General features: G+C 40.6%; 1 protein-coding gene across 3 annotated transcripts in view; it reads right to left on the bottom strand.

Moving 5' to 3' along the window:
• Positions 1 to 26,388, bottom strand: part of LOC126240858 (zinc finger protein 37-like) — a 156,087-nt gene that overhangs the window by 92,398 nt on the left and 37,301 nt on the right. For 2 of the 3 annotated variants that reach the window (XM_049947959.1, XM_049947958.1), the window contains exons 6-7: positions 10,416 to 10,520; positions 7,841 to 7,972 (exon numbers count right to left, since the gene is read on the bottom strand). In XM_049947959.1, coding sequence (XP_049803916.1) covers positions 7,841 to 7,972; positions 10,416 to 10,520 — 237 coding nt within the window. The remainder of the gene's footprint in view (positions 1 to 7,840; positions 7,973 to 10,415; positions 10,521 to 26,388) is intronic. The other variant, XM_049947960.1, reaches the window with a different exon arrangement.

Genomic DNA, 26,388 nt, shown 5'->3' on the forward strand with positions numbered 1-26,388 from the left:
GGGGCTTCCAGTGATGGTTTGTTAGAAAGGCGTGAGAATTTTGATATATGACATCATGTGGTCTTCATATGAATGGAGTTAGGTACCATCTAGGTAACACCATTAATCCAGTGCCAGGTCAGGAATCATAATGATTGGCCATTTCATGGGAGTTGTACTCAAAGCTCTGGCAGGTAAAGTGCACGCCATCAGGTGTTCAGTTCGCCAGTGCACCTTACGACGGCGGCATGTCTGATCGGCAAAATATTGAACTCATTGGACGCTGTCAACTGGCAGTGCACCCTTGGACTGTTAGATCAACAGATACACTGGGAGAAACTAAAGAATCACAACAAAAAACAAGCTCATGTTAAAAAGGACTGCATTTTATTGCCACTGTTATTTAGCTTGCAATTTTCACAAGCTGTAAACAAGGTATAAGAAATTTCAGAGTAAGAACAAAAGAGTAAGGGTAACAAACATTAACATTACTTTTTGCAAAAGGACATACATATTTTTGTTAGAAGTTACGAAGACTTTGAGGGCTTATTGTGTTGAATGGATGGGATATTACAGTGCAGACAAATAACTCTTTAATCCTTGACAGTTTAGCTTGGTAGTGCACTGCTGTCAGCATGGAGCAAGTATATCATGCCTACTTATTGCTATGTTGTTATTAGCTAGCTATTGGGGAAGAGCTGCTATGCAATAATGGAACAACAATGCCAAATACAATAATTGAATTAATGCATCCTACATAAATACTATCAATTATGTCCTCTTCCTCAGTCCTAGAACTGTCCTGGAGCTGGTAGACATGACCAAGTCTTCAACCTGTTCTTTCAGCAATCCTTCATGAATCTGTATCTCCTGCCCTAGCTTCTTGGTATAACTATCAACTTAAGATTAGTTATCTGGGTAATGTTGGCAGTAGTTTCTTTCACAGGCCTCTCAAGCTCCATAGACTTTATACGGTTCCTTGTAACATTACTTTTCAGCCGGGCCCTTCCAAGTGCCACTGCACTGAAATGGCAAGATACAGATAAATATTATAAACATTTGCCTTTACCAGTTTGTTCACTTTTCAGCATAGTTTGAGTGAGAACTTCCATTAACTCTACATTTTTCATGCCATGTTAAATTTCCACCTATAGAAAATTTCTCTCTGCCCAAAACAAAGTATCTGTTTTCTTCCACTGGACTAATTTATACTACTACATGGACACTATTCATTGTCTAATGTTGTTACCAAAAATAATATTATGAGAATGAAAGTTGCTACTCACCATATAGCGGAGATGCTGTGTTGCAGATACACATAACAAAAAGACACACAATTAAAGCTTTCAGCCATTAAGGCCTTCGTCAACACTAGACACATGCACACATTCAAATGCAAGTCACACACAACTGCAGTCTCAGGCAACTGAAACCAATCTCTGACTCAGCATCTCCGCTATATGGTGCGTAGTAACTTTCCTTCTCATAATATTGTTAAATTCCATCATGGATTTTTCACTGTTTGTTGTTACCAAAAAATCTTGAGAAGTTCTCAACCTACTTACTTCAAGTTTTTATATGATAATCTAATTAAAGTTTTGACAGACACAACTTACATATTTTATTTAAACAGTGTTGCACAGGTCTTCTTTTAAAAATGGTTGTGAGAATGAAATGAAAATGCTATACTATGCTGTACTGTGAAAAGGATCGGTTTCATTTCTTTTCTCACAGATAGTTTTAGCTATGACAGCAAGGCATTTAAACTATTAGACAAACTGTTTCTCTCATATATATTCTTTGTCCTCATAATAATTTGAAACAAAAATTGAACAATGGAAAATCCAGGATAGAATGTAACAATATTATGAGAAGGAAAGTTGCTACTACTATATAGCGAAGATGCTGAGTCGCAGATAGGCACAACAAAAAGACTCTCACAAGTTGTGCCTATCTGCAACTCAGCACCTCCGCTATATGACGAGTAGCAACTTTCCTTCTCATAATGTTGTTAAACAAAAGCTGTATGCACAACTACGTGCTTTTTCTCCTTCCTTGCGGTCACTTTTAACAGAAAATAGGAAAGTTGTATTTGTGGCTTATCAGCTTACAATTACAATACTGCTACAGACTGAATCATTGAAAACTTTGTAATCTCATCCATTTGCAGATTAAAATTATGCAAAATACTGAAACTGAAGCTACTATCCTCACTGATCTAGTGGCAGGTGAGGTCTCTCATACCCTGAGTACCAATGTCCCAAACGATTTACCCATTCATTTTAAGCAACTTCAATTCCCAATTGCTTGCAATAACAATTAACTAGGCTCAAGGTGGGAGGGGGGAGAGAGAGGGGGGAGGGGGAGGGGGGAGGGGGAGGGGGGAGGGAGAGGGGGGAGAGAGGGGGTAAGAGGGGGGAGGGAGAGGGGGGAGAGAGGGGGTAAGAGGGGGGAGAGAGGGTGTAAGAGGGGGGAGAGAGGGGAGAGAGGGTAAGAGGGGGGAGAGGGTAAGAGAGGGAGAGGGTAAGAGAGGGGGAGGGTAAGAGGGGGGAGAGGAAGGACAAAGAGAGGGAGAGGGGGAGGGAGAAGGATAGGGATGGGGAGTGGGAGGATTGGGAGGGCAGAGAGGGAGGGGGAGTGGGAGGATGGGGAGGGAGGGGGAGGGAGGGGAAGAGGGAGGGGGGAGGGGAAGAGGGAGGGGGAGGGGAAGAGGGATGGGGAGGGAGGGGAAGAGGGATGGGGAGGGATGGGAAGAGGGATGGGGAGGGAGGGGAAGAGGGATGGGGAGGGAGGGGAAGAGGGATGGGGAGGGAGGGGAAGAGGGATGGGGAGGGAGGGGAAGAGGGATGGGGAGGGAGGGAGGGGTAGGGATGGGGAGAGGGAGGGAGGGTGAGAGGGTAGAGGGGTAGTGGGGGAAAGGGGGAGGGGAGGGTGTGGAGAAGGGGAGGGGAAGAAGGGGGAAGGGGGGAGGGAGAAGGGGGAAGGGGAGAGGGAGAAGGGGGAGGGAGAAGGGGGAAGTGGAGAGGGAGAAGGGGGAGGGAGAAGGGGGAAGTGGAGAGGGAGAAGGGGGAGGGAGAAGGGGGAAGTGGAGAGGGAGAAGGGGGAAGGGGAGAGGGAGAAGGGGGAAGGGGTGAGGGAGAAGGGGGAAGGGGAGAAGGGGGAAGGGGAGAAGGCATATATCCAATTCCCATACATATTTAGCAATTTCAAAACATTCCTGGGTTCGCTAGGATCTTCATGCACACCAAAAGGGTGGTATGGCATGTTTTCTATGGCTAGAGTTGAATTCAGAGGAACATTTTGAATAAGACTATTATAAAATGACTTGACGAAATCAAATAATGTTAATTCCCTCACTGCAGTTGTCTTTCTTTGATGAGAAATCAAACAGGAATTCTCAGTTTTGATTGAATGATAAGTGTGGCAGTGTTAAGACAATTATAATGGCAACTTTGCCTGACAGTGATTTATTTGTTCCTTGTGCTGCATGGTCCCTTCTGTCCAGTTACGAGACAAATTAACCCAGGTCTTTTCAGGCCACATAATGTCACTAAATAAAATGCTTCTTGCCAGATGCAAATACAGTAATTTGCAATCCAGTTCTCTCAATGACCAATGTTCAGGATGAAATTTTTTTAATGTTGGAAACCACCCTCATGAAGCCAGCTTTGAAGTAACGACTTGCATCCAGAAAACTGCCTGATTTCTTTGACACTAAATAGGAGTTTGTTTAAAGTGGGATCATCACTGTACTGATTGTAACCACAAAGTATAATCCATATCAAAGCATACAGGAATGTGTCAGTCTTACTTATCTGTCAAATTTTTCTTGTCCCAAGTGAAGAATAAGCTGGTGTTGCTTCAGCAATCCCTTTTTCCTTCCTTTTCTCCTTTACGATTTTCAGCACTATGAATTTTCTGTGCCATGGGTGATCTATTCACTAATCTTGCAACATTTAAAATCATCAGAGTACCACTATTACATTACAGTTGGGAACACTTGCACATGCAGGGTGTATACATGGACAAGGAAAAAAAATTCCCTGATTTCCCGGTTAGAAAATACACTTTTTCCCGGGTGACTGTATACTTTTCCCTGGAACTGTAAAACTTATCAATCCTTTGAATGGTTGACATTTTATACATCATTGGCGTAGAACTTTCCGCCACCACTTTAGGAAGGGGGAAAAGAAAGAAAGAAAGTCTTGGAAAGATTTTTGGTGATGTGCAGCACCATATACGCTGCATATTTTCGTATTACAATGCGCAAAATTTTTTCGTAATTACAAAATTGCAAATTTGAATGCACCAAACACACCATGTTAATTTCTAAAGCATGGAAACCAAGATTATGATGCCCTATTGTAAGCCAATCATAGCTCATGTCGTGATCTCGCCAGCCGATGACAGCAGATATCCAGACCATAGGACACATGATGTAGTCAGCGAATAGCAACATCACTGTTAAGTAGTGTGAACACACAAATAGCAAAAGTTAATGGTTTAAACTAATATACATAGTGTAGCTACAAGAAAAGCTAAGCTTTCACTTATAATATTGACCTCGAAGATTAATAAGTGACAAGCAAGTGGTTTTCACATGCAATATTGATCTTTTTTGCACGTGTTACACTGTAAGATTCATCACACAAATGTGACAATAAAATTTAGAATAATGAAAATAAATGTCTGGTTTTCTGGGTTCAAAATTCTTCTAAGTGGGCAGTCCTCAAAATGTTAAGTTGTAAACGAGAGTCAAATGCTCTGTGATTTAAGAAATTACTCACACATTCTCACACAAAACATAAAAGGAAATTTACTTGGAAAGTAATGCTTTCAAACCACCATTCGGAATATTTTACCCAAGACCTGTTAAAAACAAATTCTTTCAGCAGTTACCAGAGTGTACCTGAAAACAGATGTTACAACTCTTGCACAGCTACGATAGCATAGGAAGCCCATGTTGGTACATATAAAACATTAAGACATCTTACATTATGTCATAAAAACAACAGAGCATCAGAGGTTATTACAAGAGCACCGGAAGTTTGTAAACCACACTAAATTGCATAATTCGGCTTGGAGTGCCCATTCGTATGTCCAGATTCACAATGAAGTAGGCCCCAACCCGATATGTAGCTTTTCAGTGCGGTTTTTGGAATGTAAATTTTGTTGGAGTACCAGTACTGTACTATCTCTCATTTGATTCCTTATTATGACAAAATGCCATACGTGCCAGAAGATGAAAACGTGCACTTGAAATTCTGCAAACAGTAGGAACTAGCCTATACTGTGGAATGAAATGCTTTGTTTCAAATAAATTGACAGCCTCAGCAGAAAAAGTTAATAAAAGCCAAACTTGTTTAGCAAACTCATAAAAATAATTTCATTGTTCTGCCAGGCATTTATTGCTTGACTGCCAAAAATGTGAAATGAAATAAAATCAGAAAACTAAAACTATAATATATTTCAGCCTTCCGTAATTATGTGAATGTTTTTTTAATTCATTTGATAGCTCGCGGCCACATAAATCAGTTTTGTTTTCATTTGACATGGGCACTGTACACGATACGGGAATATCACTAAATGTAAACATGGGTCAAGTGGAGACTAATCTCCCCCCCCCCCTTTCCCCTCCCCAGTACAACTTAAGACTGCTCTGCGTATGCACAAATCTGGCAACTTGGGTGCATCAAAAAAACATTTTTTTCCAGTTAGCATATGGATTCAAGCAGTCAGAAAAACGGGAATAGGTACTGCTCATATGCGACTGAAATGTGCGTGCATGTGATCGCGCTGGCAACTGCTCAAATGAATCTACAGTGAGCACTTGTGACATCACACTTATCAGAAGCAATTTGTTGTTACGAAGTATTGCACAGTCTTCATCTTAATGCCTTCAACACATTTTGCTGTTGGCAGATGCTTGTGTGTGAAAGGTGTTTTGTTGTTGCAAATGGCGCATTTCCTTTGCAACTAAAGTTTATTTTGGTATTTTTCTCTCATTTATGGTTTATTGCTGCAGTATTATTCTGCTGTAGTATATAGTAATATTCTTTGTTAAGAGTATCAGTTTTTACCAGTCAAAATTTAAAAAAAAATAACTTAAAATTAAAACCATGGAAAATTCCCAGAATTCCAAATAATTCCTGGGTTTTTCCCAGATGTCCTGGGGCGTATACACCTCAACAGGGGGCACAAATTCACAAATCATGTCCACAGATAGAAAACTTCTTTCCAACCCAAGATGCCTTTGAGGCTGGCAAACATGTTCTCAGACAACCTCTTTTTCCAGCAAACCTATCCACGGATATTGCTCGGCTAGCAACACAAAAAAAGGTACAAAAACACTATTTCACAACAATGCTGATGAATCCACACACACTAAAAACAAACCTCACAATGAGAGCAAAGGAAATTAGAATCCACTGAGTGAATAATGCTCTCCTCAACAAAAAGAGGAAGAGCTAACATAAATTTACATAGAATCTCAGAAGACACATTATCGAACAACAATTGTAGTTGGATAATATTTTCTTAACCACTGAACAGAAAGGTGTGCCCTAACTTGTTAGTTCTATTGTTGATAGGTTGCCAGCACAACTATAAAATCTTATTAATAAACCACAGATATTGCAAGGTGAAGCTGAAAGGCTTCCTTCCAGCATCTCATTTTATCCTATACAGGAGATCCTTACAATAGTTGTCAGCCTTTTACTGTACATTACTTATTCATTCAATCAAAAATCTGTAGTTTTTGAACTTTTTGTTTAATTTGCAAGTGTATTTTATCCATATTGGATGCTGTTGAACTACATAACTTTCCCTAAAAACTGCTTCCAGTCACAACAACTAAAAATCATTTATTTAAATTACAATCAGTTTCAAGCTTATGCTATCCTCAGGTCTTCCAGTTTCATATTTCCACATTAAATATTGAACAGCCAACTCCAACAATGAAACTGAATGTATAATCACCTAAGAATGTGCAGAAGTCTGGATAGGGTTATAAATTAAATAAACAATCTTCAATTCAGATTTTATTTAATAATCCTGTTCAATTTTTTCAGTGTGCTGTGAACTAAGCAAGCATTTACTCTATGGACGACCAGCTTTAGCTCACATGAGCCTATAGAAATTTTGAAAAAATGATTATATATTCATTACAAGAGCATGGCAATGTATAGGAGCAAAATGTGAATAGTGGTAAACAGGGAAATAAGGAACTAAAAGCACTAAAAATAAAGCAATTTAAATATGCGCTAGATAAATAAAGACAATAAACAAATGGTACTATGAAGAACATATACGGAAAGAACTCTACAGAAAACCCTGACCAGAAGGTACTTGTTAGTGAAGCACTTACTATAGTATTTAAGGCTAATTTACCTTAATATGGGAAAAATTGGTGTGTGTCGGGGGGGGGGGGGGGGGGGCAGGAACTGGAGGTATAAAAAGATTACATTATATACATCAGATAGTGGAAAGTGTCAAGTGCGATAGATAGTGTGAATGCAAATTTAGTTTAAAATAAGAATAGACAGAGGATGACAAAACTATTCAAGAGACTGAAAACTTTAATTTACCAATGGACACTAAAATTCCAGTACAACTACCACATAATTACAAAAAGGCTTTTTAAGAAAATTTAAATGTAATAAATGTTTTAAAAATGCAACTGTATTATGTTATAGGCATATCTTATTATATACAGCAGCTTACTTCCCTAATTAAAATATGTATACTGTGTATAAGTTTCATGTGCACATGCATACCAAACTGCATTCTACAATTTTATTGTAAATTGCTCTCTTCTCAATCAACTTCTTCTCTTATACAATGTAAGGCCAGATTTGTTTACCTGCTGGAATGTAGTCGTGAATCCTGCAGATGAAATGCTGTTGCTGAACTGAGGGTGGCCAGGCGCAGGAACATTAATGACTACAGCAGGTCGGTCTGCCCCCGTGCCGACAGGCGGAGTTGCAACGCGAACCTGGAATTATTTGCACTAAGACCTCATGACAAAAAAAATTCTGCAGCGAGCAAACATCAATATGACACTGATGATGAACAAAGAATAAATTTTAACAGTCATAAATATTAGTACTTGCTAAGTGTCACTGAATCTTTCATTAATTGTAAATAGCAGGCATGTGCACAAACTGTCTGAAGTGTAATTCTATTTTGTCTGTAGCAAAACATTTAGTAAATTTGTCATCATAATAATTAAGTGTTCAACATAAGCTGCTTGTCAGTAGTATTTCATTTTACCGAACTAGTTTTGGGTGTTGCCTATCATCAGCAGTATCTGTTTTACACAAAAGAACATTTCTTATAAAAAATTACTTACAGTGTATATAGTGATGTTTTATGCATATGAGAATTTTCAGTTCATTGTAATGTAAAGAATGTTCTTTAACGTATGCCAATGACAATATTTTGTAATTTTCATGTAACGATGTCATTACACGATTTATATATACATATATGTAATCAGTATAAAACAATGGAAATTCCAGGTTGGAATATCAACAATATAAGGAAAAGACGGACTGCTACTCACCACGAAGATGGCATGCCGAGTTGCAGACAGGCACAGTGAAAAGACATTAGCTTTTTGCCAAAGCCTTCATCAAAAACGGAAACACACGTGCATTCAGTCACACAAGCAAGCATACCTTGTGCACATATAATGGCCATCTCTGGCAGCTTGGACTAGAATGCAACTGTCACATAGAAACAAAGTAGCAAGCTGGAAGGGGCGGGGAAGGGGAAGAGCGAGCTGTGTACAGATTGGGGAGAGAAGAGCACTACTGGCAGAGTGTGCTGGAACTACACTTCCATCATGTACAGCATTGGAAGGCCAGGTATGGGGGAGAGGAATGGGGAGGGAAAGAGAAGAGGAGCAGGGAAGATCAAAACCAGCAAGCACATAAGCACAGAGTATCACACACAAATGGTTAGGGGATGAAAATAGGTAGGAGGTGATAGGACAAAAGGGGTGAAAACAGTCAGGTGGAGGGTGCAGGGGATGGTAGAGGTTTAGGCTGGGATAATTCCCATCTGCGCAGTTCAGAAAAGCTGAATGTGCGGGGTGGAATCCATGTGGTTTGAGTAGTGAAGCAGCCACTGAAATCAAGCATATTGTGTTCAGCTCGACTTTGTACACACAAGATGGTCTACTTTGCTTTTGGCCTCAGTTTGACGGGGCCATTCATCCTGGTGAACAGCTGGTTCATAGTCACATTAATATTTCGGTCTGAGCTGCTACCAGAGATGGCGGTCATGTGAGAGTGAGTCGTACTTGCTTGAATGAATGTGTGTGTGTGTGTGTGTGTGTGTGTGTGTGTGTCTTTTTCCAAAGAAGGCTTTGGCCGGAAGCTAATGTGTAACTGTCTTTTCGTTATGTCTGACAGCAATTCAACGTGTCAGCTTCACTGTGAGTAGCAATCTATCTTTTGCTTATACTGCTGTAATCAGGAATTTTTTTTACAAAACATATGCAGTTGTCATTGGTAACTGGCATATAGGCAATAACATCTACATAATGCTACTTCTGATTAGTGTAATCTCTGTTAGCAGAGCAAAGAAAGGTTGTCATTAAAGAACTGTAAGGAAACTTTCATGGAATTTCTTGTTTTTCATATCGATCCGTTCGTTTTCCTCTACAGTATTTAGTAAGCAGGCTTTTTTGGCAAAATGTAGGACTGATAGGCATTGTGTCATGTCACTGTCCGTATAGTTTTGTTCTTGTAAGTGTGTACTAACTGAAGATAGGATCTTTAAATATTGTTTTGAAATATCACTCAGTTTGTCCTATGTAAATCTACTCAGAGTCATTGTGTTTAATTTATGGGCACCTGAATGTACAAATATACAGGATTGTTCAACGTTATGACAAATTTGTGAACGCAATGTGTTCTGATGCCTATTTTTAGGCTGCTTTTCTGAAGTGTTAGTCTGATTTTATGCAAAATTTTTCTTCAATGGTATGGCAGTATATGTTTCTTGTAATTTGTTCTTATTAAGGTAATGCTTTATTTTCAAATGGTTCAAATGGCTCTGAGCACTATGGGACTTGACATCTGAGGTCATCAGTCCCCTAAAACTTAGAACTACTTAAACCTAACCAATCTAAGGACATCACACACATCCATGCCCGAGGCAGGATTCGAACCTGCGACCGTAGCGGTCACGTGGTTCCAGACTGAAGCGCCTAGAACTGCTCAGCCACAGTGGCCGGTTATTTTATTTTCATTTGTGGGCAGTTTTCTGGTGTAAATTTTGTCGACTATGATGCGATGTAACCAGTATTTTTTCCTGTTGCATTTAGTCCCATTTGTGACAGAATTCACCATATGGTTAGCTTATCAATACTGAGACCAGCAGCTTTTTTGTGAAACAGGAGATTGTAGGAATACACCTGCACAACTAACCTGCTGCAAATTTGGTTGAAGGTTCACAGATGATGTTATGCTTGGAGACTGTGGTGGAGGGGGTACAGCAATGTTGCCCTGAGGTAAAGATGGCCCTATGCAGACCTGAAATCAATAAGCGTTATTAACTTAGCAAACTGAACTTAACATAATGTCTCTGTTAATAAAGCTCTCTAATAAAATGTAAAACTCTGCTAAATCTCAAATACTGACAATAAACAGGAATTTGGACAATGTCAATTAACAGCAACAAGTACAATTTTTGCACAACAACACTTCCACATAAATCTAACTTTTTCCATGTGATGGCCACATTCCCCATTCTTTATCTACTACCAGTCATTCGAAATTGACATTAACACGATTTTATTATTTTATTATTATTATTTATTACGATTGTTAAATGTCTTCAATGATGATTCAATATAAGGACATGTTCCATCATCATGTGATAAAGCAACGTAGGTCCTATGAAACAACTACTGCATAAATTTCATTATGCACTTTTAGGTACATATTCGTGATGGGTTCATGTGAAGACTCCATCACAAGACAATTGGCAACATTTACAAAGATAATAGAGCACAAAGAAATCTGAAAAATTTGTCCATTCTGGCTTGTTTCCATCTGAGTGACCAGAGAAATGCATCGTCAAGTGAGACCTCTGTTTAAACAGTCTCAGTTTGTTGGATTCCATTATCAGTTAATCTCCCACTGTCATGACAAATTACGTAAAAGTGACACTGGCAAGTCCCAGGTGGAATACAAATAATGAATGGTGTACACCTAACCATTTACCAAATATTGGATGTGTTGAGTGGTCATCAGGCACATAAACAAGATTGAAACTGTAAAGTTTTTTGATGTAACTCTTCATGCTTTCCCAGCGATCTAATGACAACTTGGGTTGTCTGGCATTCTGCCGGATATCGGCGTCGTACTTGCATGCTCCAGCAGATCACAGTGAGCAGGAGTGGACTGCAGGGGTAATGCCTGGTGCCTCAGACGGAATTCCAAATGCACCAGACCAAAGATGGAACACCCAGGAGCGGGTCTGGTGGGTGTGGATCACAGAGGGAACACCCAGAACTGTAGTGGACCGATAACAGAACAGCAACATTCCAGAAGATCACAGCAAGCATATGCAGACTGCAGAGGGAACATCTGCAACCGCCGGTGGAGGGAGAAGTTCACAGTCATAAATACTGGACCAGGTCAGCTCGAGGAGCAGTCTCAGGTTGCACCTGATGAAGGTTACGAGCTACATTACTGAGTTATTGTGCAATTACGACACTGATTTCCAGTAGAACACCTGACAACCCAAGATGTCAAGATTTAAATCAATGGTAAGCTTTTGAACAGTGTAGCCCTAGTAGCTAACATTCACATGTGTGGTTACGGTGTCCTAGCACTGAATCCCACCCAGACTTGTCAACTGCTGAACACCTCAACTATACAATGAACTTCTAATAATTCCATTATTTAAATCACATAAAAGATTTATGAACCTCTGGAAATTGGTTAAAATAATATAAACATCTGCAATAGCTTCACTGCTCTGAAGTTTGTACAAAAGTGAGCACAATCAGGTGGAGTCTGGTAATATAGTTTAGTTTAGGGAAGGTTTGATAAAACAATATGGGAGTAATGGAGCCACTGAGTGGGCAACTGGCACAAAGCAAAGACTGAAAATGTTGTTAAACTTTTATACTATGTCCCCCAGAGCTAACAAAAACACAGACCCCCTCACACACACACACACACAAACACACACACACACACACACACACACACACAAAGTGGTAACCATTGTGCACTGTATCTGTGAAATATCCTGATCTGTCCTTGTGCCATGCCCTACCTTTACCCTGTGCCACATGGCCCTATATACGACCCAGAAACAACACCTGTCCTATGCACCCACTAGCACATCCTTTTCCAGTCCCATTACAGGCATGTTACGTATAATCAGAGGTATTATTACCTGTGAAAGCACTCATATCACATAAAAGCTTCCACACGGTATTTTAGTCGCCATGACCAACAACTAATTCCCCACACAAATGAACAGCCACTGTTGAGCTGTGGCCAAGATATCCAACCAAGGCTTCACTCTTTCTACACTCACATCGTCCTCTCCACAGCCTCCCTCTCTCTTTTTCCGATCTCCCCCTCCCAGTCCACTCCTCAACATCACTGAGTGCCACACACGACTCAACACATTAGTGCCATTTTCCTATCCTGAGCACTTGCTGCTTCTCCTTACCAGCTGTTAGCCATCATTCCCTGCAACTCTTCCTCCTCCTTCATTCTCTCATCACCCATTCCACCTGACACAACCCCTTACCTTAGTTTCAGCTGCATTCTTGATACATCGCAGTGAACCAGTACAATGTGGCCATGCAGAGAGAGAGAGAGAGAGAGTGCGCGCGCGCGTGTGTTTGTTTGTGTGTGTGTGTGTGTGTGTGTGTGTGTGTGTGTGTGAGTGAGAGAGAGAGAGAGAGAGAGAGAGAGAGAGAGAGATGCCTCCCAATCTTATTTACACACCTATCAACAACTCAACTTCTCAACTATACAGTGAGTTATTACTTTTACTCCTTCCATTATTGTTATTCCAAGAACAACTTCCTGTCATCATGTAAGATTAATAAAGCAATTCAGAGCTATAAATCAGGATTTAGAAGACAACAATGAATTTTGTTGCATGGTAGTTGTAGGATAGTGCCTTCAGCCAAATCAAGGACTCAGATGTCTGTGGCCATCAGTTACTGGATAAGGTATTGGTGTACAAGATTCTGCTATAATTACCTAGTTGCAGTCAACAGTTATGCAGTTAAGTACAACATTAAGAACACTACAAGAAACACTCTTCATATTACCGTGGATATAATGTTGCTGTGACTAATGAGGCAAGCTCTCTGGATGACACTGTTTCCACATATAATTGTAGAAACTGAGGTACCATCTGGAGAGTATGGCTGCCACAAATGAGTATGGTCTGCATGCAACTTCTCATTCAGATGCATGGCAGCATGGATTAAATCCAAGTTGTTAAGGAACAAGCACAATTTCACCACTAATTTCCAGAAGGTACAAACTCATCAGAGGAGTACTCGTTCTAGTCCACTAATTTTCACTATTTACAGAAGGCCTTTTCAATGTAACTGTTTTCTAAAGGCTGAGCTGTAGAGTAACTAAGATGCAATACAATCAAATATTTATAAAAGAAAACCAAACAGCTGCAAGGACAGTACCTTAAGTGTAAATGATCACTCTTTTAGCATATTTCAGCCTGAAGTGTAACATATCAGTTCATAAAAGTAATAAAGTACTAGCTTTATCTGTTACCAACTAATGGTGATTGTCATCTGCACGTAGAAATTTTGTTAAGGGGGTAATAAATGCAAACACACATATTGTGTGAGAATTGTTTAAAGGTGCATGAAATTTGGAGACTGAATAACATGTTTCTACAAGACGGGGCAGGGTGACTGACAGAAACACGCAGTGAGCCATAGAATCCTGAAGCTCAAGACGATAAAAGGATAACGTCACGAGGGGACAATGGTAACAAATGTTAATGTTCATCAACAGAAATTTATTAAAAGAAGTGTTCCCTGCTGTCATATTCAGTTACTATACAATGTTTCAAGAAGAATCTATGTTTCTAATCTTGTGGATTTAAGAGATAGTTTGGACTTACATTTTCAGCCTCAACATTTCAGTCCATGGAGATGAAGTCAATGAGAAGAAGCAGCATGGTAAAGCAAAAGGGGATCTCAGGTGATCATATTATGGTTTCTGTACCCTATCAGCTCTCATTCTTAAACTGTCTACAAATTATCTGAGGCAGAACACAGGTAACACTTCAGTTCAAAGTTTCATAAATAATATGGAAGCATTGTTAACATCAATGCTACCATGTGTAAGTGCAAATTAATCTCTGCAAACATGTTATGCATATCAGACATTGAGCTGAAAACACAGTAATTGAACAGATACACCTGAATGGATACAAAATAACATTACTGCAGAACTAATGAAATTGTGCGTGTGATTTTGGAGACAAAAAAATGAAATAAAGTCTCAGCTCTTGGATTGAAAAAATGTTGCACTCAACTGCTCTTTAAATATTGCAGCACTTTATGCTATTGGGACTACACAAGTTAGAGATCCTGACAGTATACACATCCTGAACTGAAAATGTTTTATTTCATCAAGAATAAAGAAAATAATTGGCTTTCATCAAATAATAGAAAATTTAGCGAATATTTATTTTGTGGGTACAGCACTTTCTAAAATATCCCTAAATATTGATTAAGATGAAGAGGTGACAGGAACTACAAGACTACAAGAAACGCTGACCATGGCCGCCTGTATTAGAGGCTGTAGGACTGAAATGTGTCTGTGTTACATTAAGTACTGCCATATGGCTGTTGTAATGGATCTGGGAGATGTGGTATTTTTTTTACCGGATTTATCGATACCAAATTGTAAATGTTTTCTTATATTTTTTGTCAGAATTTTTTTTATTATAATTTACGTTATTATATGTTAATTTACTTATATTTTTGTGAGTGAAAGCATATTGATTACTATTAGTAAATGTGTCGAAGAATAGCAAAGAGACTGATTACAAGTGGAAGCTTGTGTGTTGTGTAAAATGTCTTTGACGCTGGAGTCGTCCTTGACTATAATCAGTCGGCAGTTAACTCTTGGTGTGTGTTGACGGTAGAAGAATGTGCAGGTCGCCGTCATAAATAATTTTGAATTATGTTACTATTTTTTTTTTTTTACAAACTATAAGAAGAAACTACATTCGAAGAAATGGAATTTGAAGCACCAAAAATGAGGCAAACACATAGAACCAGGTCATTTCTGCAGCCGACAAAGACGCATTGTGGAATCATACTCCCAATAGACAACTGAAGCCAAGACCAATTCCGCCTCGTAAACATCTAACGGAAAAGGTACTGTCACGAAATATGCCGAATTTAAGTAAATAAAAAAAAAGTGAGCATATTTCAACTTTGTGTATCAGCCAGGATAGCATATTTCACTGTGATGGTATGGTAGATATAGACGTGTTTGTAGTTGTAATGTCATGTCTTGCATTTGACCTGAATTTTCTGCGGAAGTGCAGCATACTGGTTATAACAAAAATCATAGGACACAGCCATGACTAAAGTTGAATAGAAAACATAAATGTAAGTACAGTAAAGAAAGTTCTGGCAGAATCTAAATAATTTAGAAGCAAGGGAGACCATTCACTGTGCAAAACCCAGTGAGCTCCAGTACATTGCGCTCAGCAGAATGTGTGCCACTGGGTGGACAACTGTGTTCCTAGCCACAGTTTGGTGATGGCCATTCATTCTAGAGGACAGCTGGTTTGTGACCATACCCACATAAATTGCTGTGCAGTAATTGCTGCAGAAACAGTGTATGACATGACTGCTGTCACAGATGGCTCTGCCTCTGATGGCACAGGATACACCTGTGACGGGACTACATTAGGATGTGTTGGTTGGGTCAATCTTGCACCTGGGTCTTCCAGTGGGATATGACCCATGGAACAAAGGGTTGGGAGTGGGAATTGCATATGGATGGACCAGAATGTTGTGTAGGTTTCGTGGATGATGGAATACCACATTAGGACAGGTGGGAAGGATGTTGGGTACGATGTGTCTCATTTATGGGCATGAACACACATAATCAAAACCTTGGCAAATAATATGGTTGAGTTGCTTCAATCCAGGATGATACTGGGTGATAAACGAGGCACTACTTTGCAGCTGATTCTTCGAGGGTGGTTTAGGAGTGTATGAGGATATGGCACGAAAAATCTTTTGCAGACTATTTTTGGGAGGGAGGTAAGGTGGAAAGGGGAGGGGGGGGGGGAGCCTGTTTTTGTGAGAGTATCAGTGTGTTGAGGAAGGAAATTCTGTTCACTGTAGATGCACTGTCCACAGGTGACCAGGCTATATGGGAGTAATTTTTTTAGTGTGGAAGGGATGACAGCTCTCCAAATAGAGCTACAGTTGCAGTTAGTGGGCTTAATAGGAGGCATCAGAGGGATGGAGATCAGCATCCAGGAATGTGGCACATTGGGTTCAGGAAGACCAGGGTAAGCAGATGGGAGAGGAGGTGTTGAGGTTATGGAGGAATGAGGATAAGATGTCTTGACCCTGGGTCCAGATCATGAAAATATTATCAATGAACCTGAACCAGAAAGAGGTTTGTTGTTTGAGATGCTAGGCAGGTTTCCTCTAGATGGTCCATAAACAGTTTGGCATATGTGCCAAACGTTGGCACCACCAGCTGACTGACAGAACACTATCTAGTGACCCTACAGAAAACATTAAGTGCAAGACTCTCTCTGTTTTGGAAAAGAGGATGTTGTTGGAAGATTCACACAAGAAACTTTATCCTGGTGCTGGCATTCTGCCTTTGTTGTATGATCTGCCAATGTTAAATAAGGCTGGGGTTTCTTTATGCCTTATTGTTAGTAATTTGGGTGCACCCACTTATAATCCGGCCAGGTATTTTGCATCTGTTCTCAGCCCATATGTTGACCACGTGTGAATATCATATCTTCAATTTGATGGATTTTACTTGACGGTGGAAATCTTTGAGGCTGGGTCCTCTGGCTTTACTACTGAGTTTTGTTGTGGTATCTCTATTTACATGTGTCCCTCTGGAAGAATACTTGAGTCTGATTAGTAAGAAAATGGATGTACAACTGGTGAAGCTGTATCATCATGTGCTGTCAACAAAGTATTCATTGTTTAATGGCAACATTTGTTAACAGAATGATGGAGTGGCTATGGGTAAGTCACCAACTGATGGAGGACTTTGAGGATAGGTCACAGAGGACTTCAGCTTCACAACCAATGTGCTTCTGGAGATATATAAACAATACCTATTTTTTATGGCCTTACAGATGTGATGGTCTCAACAGATAATTGGACCAATTCAAGTGACTCCATCCCAGCATTAAATTCACCATAGAGGTTGAAAGTCATGGGACGCTTCAATTTCTGGATGTTAGCACTTACAAAAAACAAGATGATGATATGGGACATAGTGTTCACCAAAATATGACACACACCAATCAGTATCAGCATACTAAGAGTTGCCATCCACCGTACAAATATAATGGCACCTTTAGGATTCTGGTACGCAGAGCATATGCCATTTCTGACATGGACAGTTTAGACCAAGAACTTGCACATTTGACGGCTGTGTTTAAGGAAAATGGGTACTCTGAGAAGCAGATTCGTTGGGTTATGGAGTTTGGACATGCCCTGGAGATGCAGGAAGAGAGGCATAGATCTGTGGCATTTATTTCTTTTCTAGGAACATATGGTTAAGACTGGAAGAATTTAGGAAATTTTAACATTAATAGTGTGTTCTGTCAATCTTCCAAAATTAGGGCAATACTTGGCTCTGAAAGATAATTTGGGACCTCGGAAGCTTGGCATATATAAATTTCTATTTCACTGTGGTAAGGCTTACATCAGCTGTTCATTCACACAGTTCAGGACAGTTGCATGAAATATCGCCATCACACAAGGCTACAACAGCCGCAAAATCAGCAGCAGCAAAACATCGCCTAAATGAGGGACACAGGATGAAATTTGACGAGACTGCATAGATGTCAATACTTTCAGTTTTTGGAACATTGTTTATAAAGAGGCCATGGAAGTTAAGTCAGCAGACAGTTTGATTAAGATAGAGAATGGTTTTCCTCTTAGCGGGATGTGGAACCTAGTACTATCACATATAAAAACACGCCGTTTTTCAATTCGGCCAGCCTGAGTGTTTGAAAATAGTCTTTGAGTGTGATATATCATTACTGCTGGTATTCTACTAAGGGCAGAGCCACTAGCCCAGTCTTGGAGGGCAGCAATTGTGGTGGACGGCACACGTGATGTGTAGCTGTTGTGGTCTTCAGTCCAGAGACTGGTTTGACACAGCTCTCCATGTTACTCTATCCTGTGCAATCCTCTTCACCTCTGAGTAACTATTGCAACCTAAATCATCCTGAACCTGCTTAGTGTATTCATCTCTTGGTCTCCCTCTACGATTTTTACCCTCAATGCTGCCCTCCAGTACTAAATTGGTGATATCTTGATGCCTCAAAACATGTCCTACCAATCGATCCCTTCTTCTAGTCAATTTGTGCCACAAATTCCTCTTCTCCCCAATTCTATTCAGTACCTCCTCATTAGTTACGTGATCTACCCAGCTAGTCTTCAGCATTCTTCTGTGGCACCACATTTCGAAAGCTTCTATTCTCTTCTTGTCTAAACTATTTATCGTCCATGTTTCACTTCCATACACTGCTACACTCCATACAAATACTTCCAGAAAAGACTTCCTGACACTTAAATCTACACTCAATGTTAACAAATTTCTCTTCTTTAGAAACGCTTTCCTTGCCACTGCCAGTCTACGTTTTATATCCTCTCTACTTCGACCATCGTCAGTTATTTTGCTCCCCAAATAGCAAAACTCATCTACTACTTTAAGTGTCTCATTTCCTAATCTAATTCCCACAGCATCACCTGGTTTAATTTGATTATATTTCATTATCTGCATTTTACTCTTTTTGTTGTTCATTTTACATCCTGCTTTCAAGATTGTCCATTCCAACTGTTCTTCCAAGTCCTTTGGTGTCTCTGACAGAATTACAATGTCATCGGCAAACCTCAAAGTTTTTATTTCTTCTCCACGGAGTTTAATTCCTACTCCAAATTTCTCTTTTGTTTCCTTTACTGCTTGCTCAATATACAGGCTGAATAACATCTGCTTCCATTTCATGCCCCTTGACTCTTATAACTGCTATCTGGTTTCTGCAGAAATTGTAAATAGCCTTTCGGTCCCTGTATTTGACACCTGCCACCTGCAGAATTTGAATGAGTATTCCAGTCAACATTGTCAAAAGCTTTCTCCATGTCCACAAATGCTAGATATGTGGGTTTGTCTTTCCTTAATCTATCTTGTAAGATAAGTTGTAGGGTCAGTATTGCCTCATGTGTTCCAACATTTCTACAGTACACAAACTGATCTTCCCCAAAGTCAGCTTCTATCAGTTTTTCCATTTGCCTGTAAAGAATTTGTGTTAGTATTTTGCAGCAGTGACTTACTGAACTGATAGTTCAGTAATTTTCACACCTGTCAACACCAGCTTTCTTTGGGATTGGAATCATTATATTACATTCTATACACGCGACGTGTATGGTATGAAGGCCTATATAGGACAATGATTTGCAGTCTCAGCATCAATTTTTAGTGACACTCAGCAGCAGTGGCATTCTCCTGAAGATTGCAGACAGATGGATCACCGAAATATTGTATCTTGTTGAATTTAGGATCCGACAGCTAATCCAAGTACCCTTAGAAGCCTCCTATGTGTGTAACTGGTGTGTCCAGTATCATATGAAAGATGTGGATATATTGTCATTTGTTTGCTTCACACTGGTATGTTATAGTTAAGTTGACTCCACATGACTATCATGATACATTCTTTATGTCAAACATTAGTGGCATTTTATGGATGTAGGTAGCGCAGTGCAAGTTGTGCATTCTTTCTATATAGATGCCACCTTGTTAGACTGAAATATTTGCCACTTATATGTGATTGTTTCATGACTATCTTTCTGACTTTGCTCTCGCAATGATGAGCAATTAGTTGAGTATGGTATCTTGTTTGGGTGTGCTGGCCGTGAAACTGTGTTGTGGGTGTGTGTAAACCAATCATTTGAATTGTTCCTAAAATAAGTATGTTTCAGCGTAAGCTCTGCACTTACGTAAGAAAATCTTATTCGTACACTTATTAACCAGAACATTATGATCACCTACCTACCTGATAGCTAGTACAGGGTTGCCACAAGTTTCCCCAATTGAACTTCCCTCATATTTCCCCGATTTCCACAACGTTTTAGTGTTTTTCCCTGACAAATTTTGAGATTTCATGGATAAGATAAGACGTGAGTTGACAATCTGTCTTTCCAGCTATGGTACAAGAAACTAGTGCAAACAAGAAAATATCCAAAATAAACTTGCAAATAGATGGCATTTCCTGATTTGAGGAAAAATCTTAAGAACTAACATCAACATCTTCTGTAATGAACAGTTTTTAGATGGAGAAAGCAAGCCAAATGGCATACGCGTTTCATTAAGACCACTGAAGTTATTTTATTTCAATACAATGAAGCACATTTGGTGACAAAAATATGCATTTCTTTGGAGTCACAAGACAGATTTAAAATACCTTCACCGATTTCAGAAAAAGGTAGGCCTCCTAAAAGAAATGTATTAGGCGGGGAAGAATTGTGTAAAGCAACACTGTAGGTGACCACCAATAAAATATTGGTTATGATAAGTTCGTTATTGTTGCTTATTACCCACTGTGCTATATCTATCATTTTACAGGTATTGTGCGATTTCATGAAATATATGAGTCCATAGTGTACAAACCACCAGCAACTGATGCAATTTTCTTCTTCTTATTGTCCATACTTTCTAACACACAAACTGCTTTTGAGGTGCCAAAATGTACTAAAACAAATAAAATGTCTATAAAACGCCATACTGTACAACATGCTTGCAGTAACACAGACGCAGTTTCTGAAATCCATGCCCATGGTCTCTGTCCTGCTGAGCAGCATGTAGTCCTGGGTCTGTGGATGAACTACGAAAATCCACTGCATTATGCCACACACAAACAGACCTGGCCTGCAGGCAGATCTGTGAGGCTAGATCCGACGAGCAAAGCCTGAAAATTAGTGGGAAACGAATGGCTTCAGATCAGCGGGCCCATTCCATTACAGATACCTGCAGAAATGGACTCCAATTTTGACCCGTCATGGAAATCCACTCACATGGCCAGCTATTCATTGGCCACAGACAGCATGTTGTTGAAATGAGACCATGGTTATCAATCCATGCAACAGATAACTTGTTCAAATACTCTGAAAATGAATAACAGCAAGGGAAGGTAGCAACTCACCATAAAGATGATTGCTGAGCCGCAGATGGGCACGTAGAAAAGACAATCGCACTCTCAACTAAATTTTCAGCCATAGCTTTTATCAGAAAACAGGAGCGCACACACATTCACACAATCACTCAGAGACAACTCGTGCACACATGACCGCTGTGTCCGGCTGCTGCGTCTACAGTCTCTGAGAATCAGATCCAAGCAAACCATTCCTCATGCCCCCTTGCCTCTCGTCAGCAGCTGCTAGGTAGTGGCAAGAAATGGTGGCAGCACTGACTGCGAGCTGAGGGGGGTGGTACAAAGGGTAGAAGCAGTAGAAATGAGGGAGTAGGGAAGCAGGGCACGTACTCTGCTGCACCCACCTGGCAAAGATTCGTGATGCCTCAGTAAACAAACCATTTCATCTAGAGGCAAAAATGAGATTTTTCCAATCCCCCCCCCCCCCCAATTTGCCTGACGTGTTGGAAATTCCCTGATATTCCCTGACTTCCAGAACCTGTGGCAACCCTGCATTATGTTGACATTTGACACCGATAACAGTGGTAACATGTCATGACATGGAAGTAATGAGGCCTCGGTAGGTCACTGGAGGGAGTTGACACCATATTTGTGCACGTAAGTCACCTAATTCCCGTAAATTCCGAGTAGGGGGCTGGGGACGGGCGGCGATGAGCTCTGATGCCACCTTCAGTCATATCCCATATGAGTTTGTTTGGGTTCAGATCTGGTGAGTTGAGGTGCCAGAACATCAACTGGAGCTCGCTACCATGTTCCCTTGAACCACTCCATCACACTCGTGGCCTCCTGACACTGTGCATTAACTTACTGAAAAATGCCACTGCCATCTGGAAACTTGACTGTCATGGAGCGGTGTACGTAGCCTGCAACCAGTTTATGACATTCCTTGGCCATGATGGTGCTTTGCACAAGCTCCACTAGACCCTAGGATGCCCATGTGAATGTTCCCCTGTGCATTATGGAGCAGCCAACAGCTTGTCTCCATCCTGCAGTACAGGTGTCACGGACCTGCTCCTCTTGAAGATGACAGATTTGTGCACTACCACTGGCATTATGAAGAAGCTATCAGATTTCATCAGACCACGCAATGCTCTGCCACGATGCTAACGTCCAGTGCCGATGGTCACGTGTCCAATACAGTTGTAGATGCCGATACTGTGGTGTTAATATTGGCGTTTGCACGGGTTATCGGCTGTGGAGGCCCATCTTTAGGAGCGTTCGGTGCACTGTGTGTTCAGACACTTTTGTACTCTGTCCAGTATTAAAATATGATGTTATTCCTCCCATAGTTCACCACTTAACCCGTTTTAGCAGTCTGCCCAGCCTACGATGACCGACACGTATAATGAGGAGTGGCCGCCCAACCCCACGATGTCTCGACGTGGTTTCACCTTTGTTTCGCTAAGTGTTGAAGGCCTCATCACAGTGCTCCTCAAATACCCGGCAAGTCGTGCAGTTTCTGAAATGCTGGTGTGAAGTCTTAGGGCCATCACAATCTGCCCTCGGCCAAAATCAGATTGACTGTGTGCCTCCCCACTCCACACGTGGACAGCATGCTCACTGATACTACATGCACCACGTGTGTGTCTGACAAGCAGTGATTCCTCACCAGGTGATGCTGCTATCACCTGGACAGCTTCATATCAATAGTAGGTTGGTAGTTATAATGTTGTCGTTGATCACTGTATGTGAAATGGGCATGGCCTGTTGGTGTGGATAATGGAAAGTAATCAATCCCAACCTGCAAACATTCCAAAGTGAACTTGAAACAATTTCAGTAAGAGGGAGCTGCTACAGATTTTGTTGTGATGCGGTTATACCTTTTATGTACAGTATTCTGACTACTGTGATTTTTTTTTTTATATATTTCTTTTGGGATGCTTTGAGTTTTAATCAAAAGATTTGTTAAAGACACTGGTCAGCATAAATAATATCTTGATTATATTGTCTGTATATGGCTATCTTAACTTGTTACCTTTTTAAAACAATTTCTGGTAAACTGCTGATTATAAAGATCTCATTTGTTAATGTATCACGGTAAATTTCACCAGAGCTTCTTATCTTTTTAAAGTTAATTTTAGTAAATTTGTAACAACAATAAGATGGTTTGCGAACGTAATAAATAACTTGAAAGTGGCCAGGTTGGTATGGTAAATTCTGCAGAGGTTATTATATTTCAAAAGAATAAATGAAAATTACTTTTTTAAAAACAAACTGTTGGAACCTTGGTTGTCCACCAACACTTTTCCTTAATCAGCCACTGTCAGTTAAGTTTTCTTAATCAGCCACTGTCAATAGGGTCTGGTCTCAATATCACCAGATATAGGAGGGCACAATATGGGTTCCCATAGCTGTGCTGCAGATTTGTTTATATACCTTCTCCTCAAAGGAGAAGTACAGTCTGCTCACAAAGAGATGAACAAATTCTGCTTGGGTGTGGGAGTTCTGCACACAGACTCCACTGCACGGGATACCAACAGGTAAGGGGCAGAGCAAGGAAGGAGCCACCCTTATACCATGCAGTGCTTGTTTTACATTTGTATTCGCATATCAATACTCTTGCTCATAACATTCAGCAACATCATTAATTATTTTTCTAGTTCCACTCTATAAAGTACTGTCTTGCCCTATCCCTCTCTCAGTTGAGTCCATGATGGGCCAGGAACCACTCTGTCACTCATCAAGAGATGTATTAATTTGTGATATGACACAACATGGCACAACAATCACTTCACAATACCTAAATAGGCAACGTCCTGTTTTAAATCGCTGAGGTTCCCAGGTTCTGGACACAAAACATGTAGTCGACTGACTTCTGTCGGTCTAAAGCTAGAGATCCCTCGTTCAGCTCTTTGTGGACAGACTATAGTTGGGTGTGAGGATGCTGTTGGTGAAGTGTACGAGGAACAAGCTGGAATCCCTCAACGAGTCTATCACCCTCCTTATCCCATCAATTTTCTACATGCTTCCCAGAGTCCACAAACCCAACACTCTCGAGACGTCCCACTGTAGCCAATTATTGTACTTCCACTGAAAGGATCTCTACCATTGTTAACCAACACCTCCAATCAACAATCCCAAGCCTATCATCCTACATCAAAGAGACAAAGCACCTCCTACACATACTCTAGCCCATTACCACTCCATGACCAACTGGATCCCTATCAGTCCCTCTGATCCCACCTTCCTACACACCATTACTCATTCCCATGGCCCCAACATCCTTCCAACTCCAAATCCACAACCTCATTCCTTGTACACCTTACCAATGATATCCTCACACACGACTACCACTCCTTTGAGGGAAGGTATACAAACAAATCTCTAGCACAGTCAAGGGTGACTTTTTTATGCCAACCTATTTAGTGGCCACTGAAAGAAAACCTTCCTAGCCACCCCAAAACCACAAACCCTTGTCAGGTTCATTGATAATACCTTCATGGTCTGAACCCAGTGTCAGAAAACCCTTTCCTCATTCTTAAAAAACCTCACCACCTTTTCTCCCATCCACTTCACATAGTCCTCCTAAACCCAATGTGCCAACTTCCTGGACATCGACCTCTGACACTCCAATGGCTCCGTCCACACCTCTGTCCATCTTAAGAACACTAACACTAACCACCAACATTACTCATCCAACTGACTGTGAGTGGCGTGCCAACGGTAGATCTAGGTGTCCTGTACAGGGTGGACAACATCCAGGAAGGATTCAGGGTGTTGTACCGATCCCTCTAACCAATAAGTCCGAGGTACTCTCTCTCATTGAAACTGAGCCAGTGGCTCTCACTTGACCTGTTTTGGGGAAACCTGTTTTGTCCAATGTCAAGAGGATGCAGATGCAAAAGGGTAGTGGTATATTAATTGTTGGCAGTTCAAACATATAGCGAATGATAGTACCTCTTATGGAAATGGCAGCATAGGGCAGGAAAGAACACCGGGTGCACTCAGGGTGCATGCCTGGGGGCCTCATTGAACACATTCACGTGCTATTCCAGCAGGCACTGAGTGAACAGGTTGCAACCAACTGCAGAGTTTGGCACGTAGTGTAACAAATGATGCCTGTCATCTTGGCTCCGAGGTCATACTTGAGTCATTCCAGCAACTGACAGGCAGTTGAGAAGATAAGCCTTGCGCATGGAGTTTCAATGAAGTTCACAATTTGCAGCATTGCCCCCAGAACTGACCGTGGTCCTTTGGTTCTAAGGCAAACAGGAGGACTGAACCAGAGACTTCAAAGGTTCTGTGACAAGCTAGGCTGTGCCTTCCTGGACATACACCATAGGGTTGAGAATTGTAAGGTCCCCCTAACTGGGTAAGATGTGCACTACACATCAGAGGCTGCTACTCAGGTAGCTGACTGAGTGGGGTGCAGAAAAGCGTTTTTTAGATCAGGCAACTACCCATTAAATCCTGATAACAATAGGTGTAGTAAACCCATACCTACCATGAAAAATTGAAAGAAATGTCTCCCACAGGTGAGAATATTAAAATCATAATGGTAAACTCCCGAAGCATTCACAACAAAGTACAAGAGTTTGAAGCACTCCCGAAAAGCAGTGAAGTTCACATAATACTAGGTACAGATAGCTGGTTGAAATCTGAAGCTGCATGTAAGATTGCTTAGGCAAGACTCAGTATCAGGGGTGGGCATAAAATTATAATTGGATCCTTGTATCTCCCAACAGACTCGTCTCCTGACGTAGCCAAAAACTTTTAGAGAAAATCTCAGTTCACTTGCACATAAGTTCCCCAATACTGTAATCAGTGGTGTAGACTTTAATCATCCAACAATTAACTAGAAAAATTACGGATTTGTTAGTGGTGCGTGTGACAAGACATTCTGTGAAATTTAAGTAAATTCCGTCTCTAAAAACTACCTAGAACAGATTGTTAGGAACACCACTCATGACGGAAACATTACGGATCTAATAGCAATAAACAGATTTGACC

This window comes from Schistocerca nitens, chromosome 1 (genome assembly GCF_023898315.1).
Source record: "Schistocerca nitens isolate TAMUIC-IGC-003100 chromosome 1, iqSchNite1.1, whole genome shotgun sequence".
In the NCBI taxonomy this organism is placed as follows: Eukaryota; Metazoa; Arthropoda; class Insecta; order Orthoptera; family Acrididae; genus Schistocerca; species Schistocerca nitens.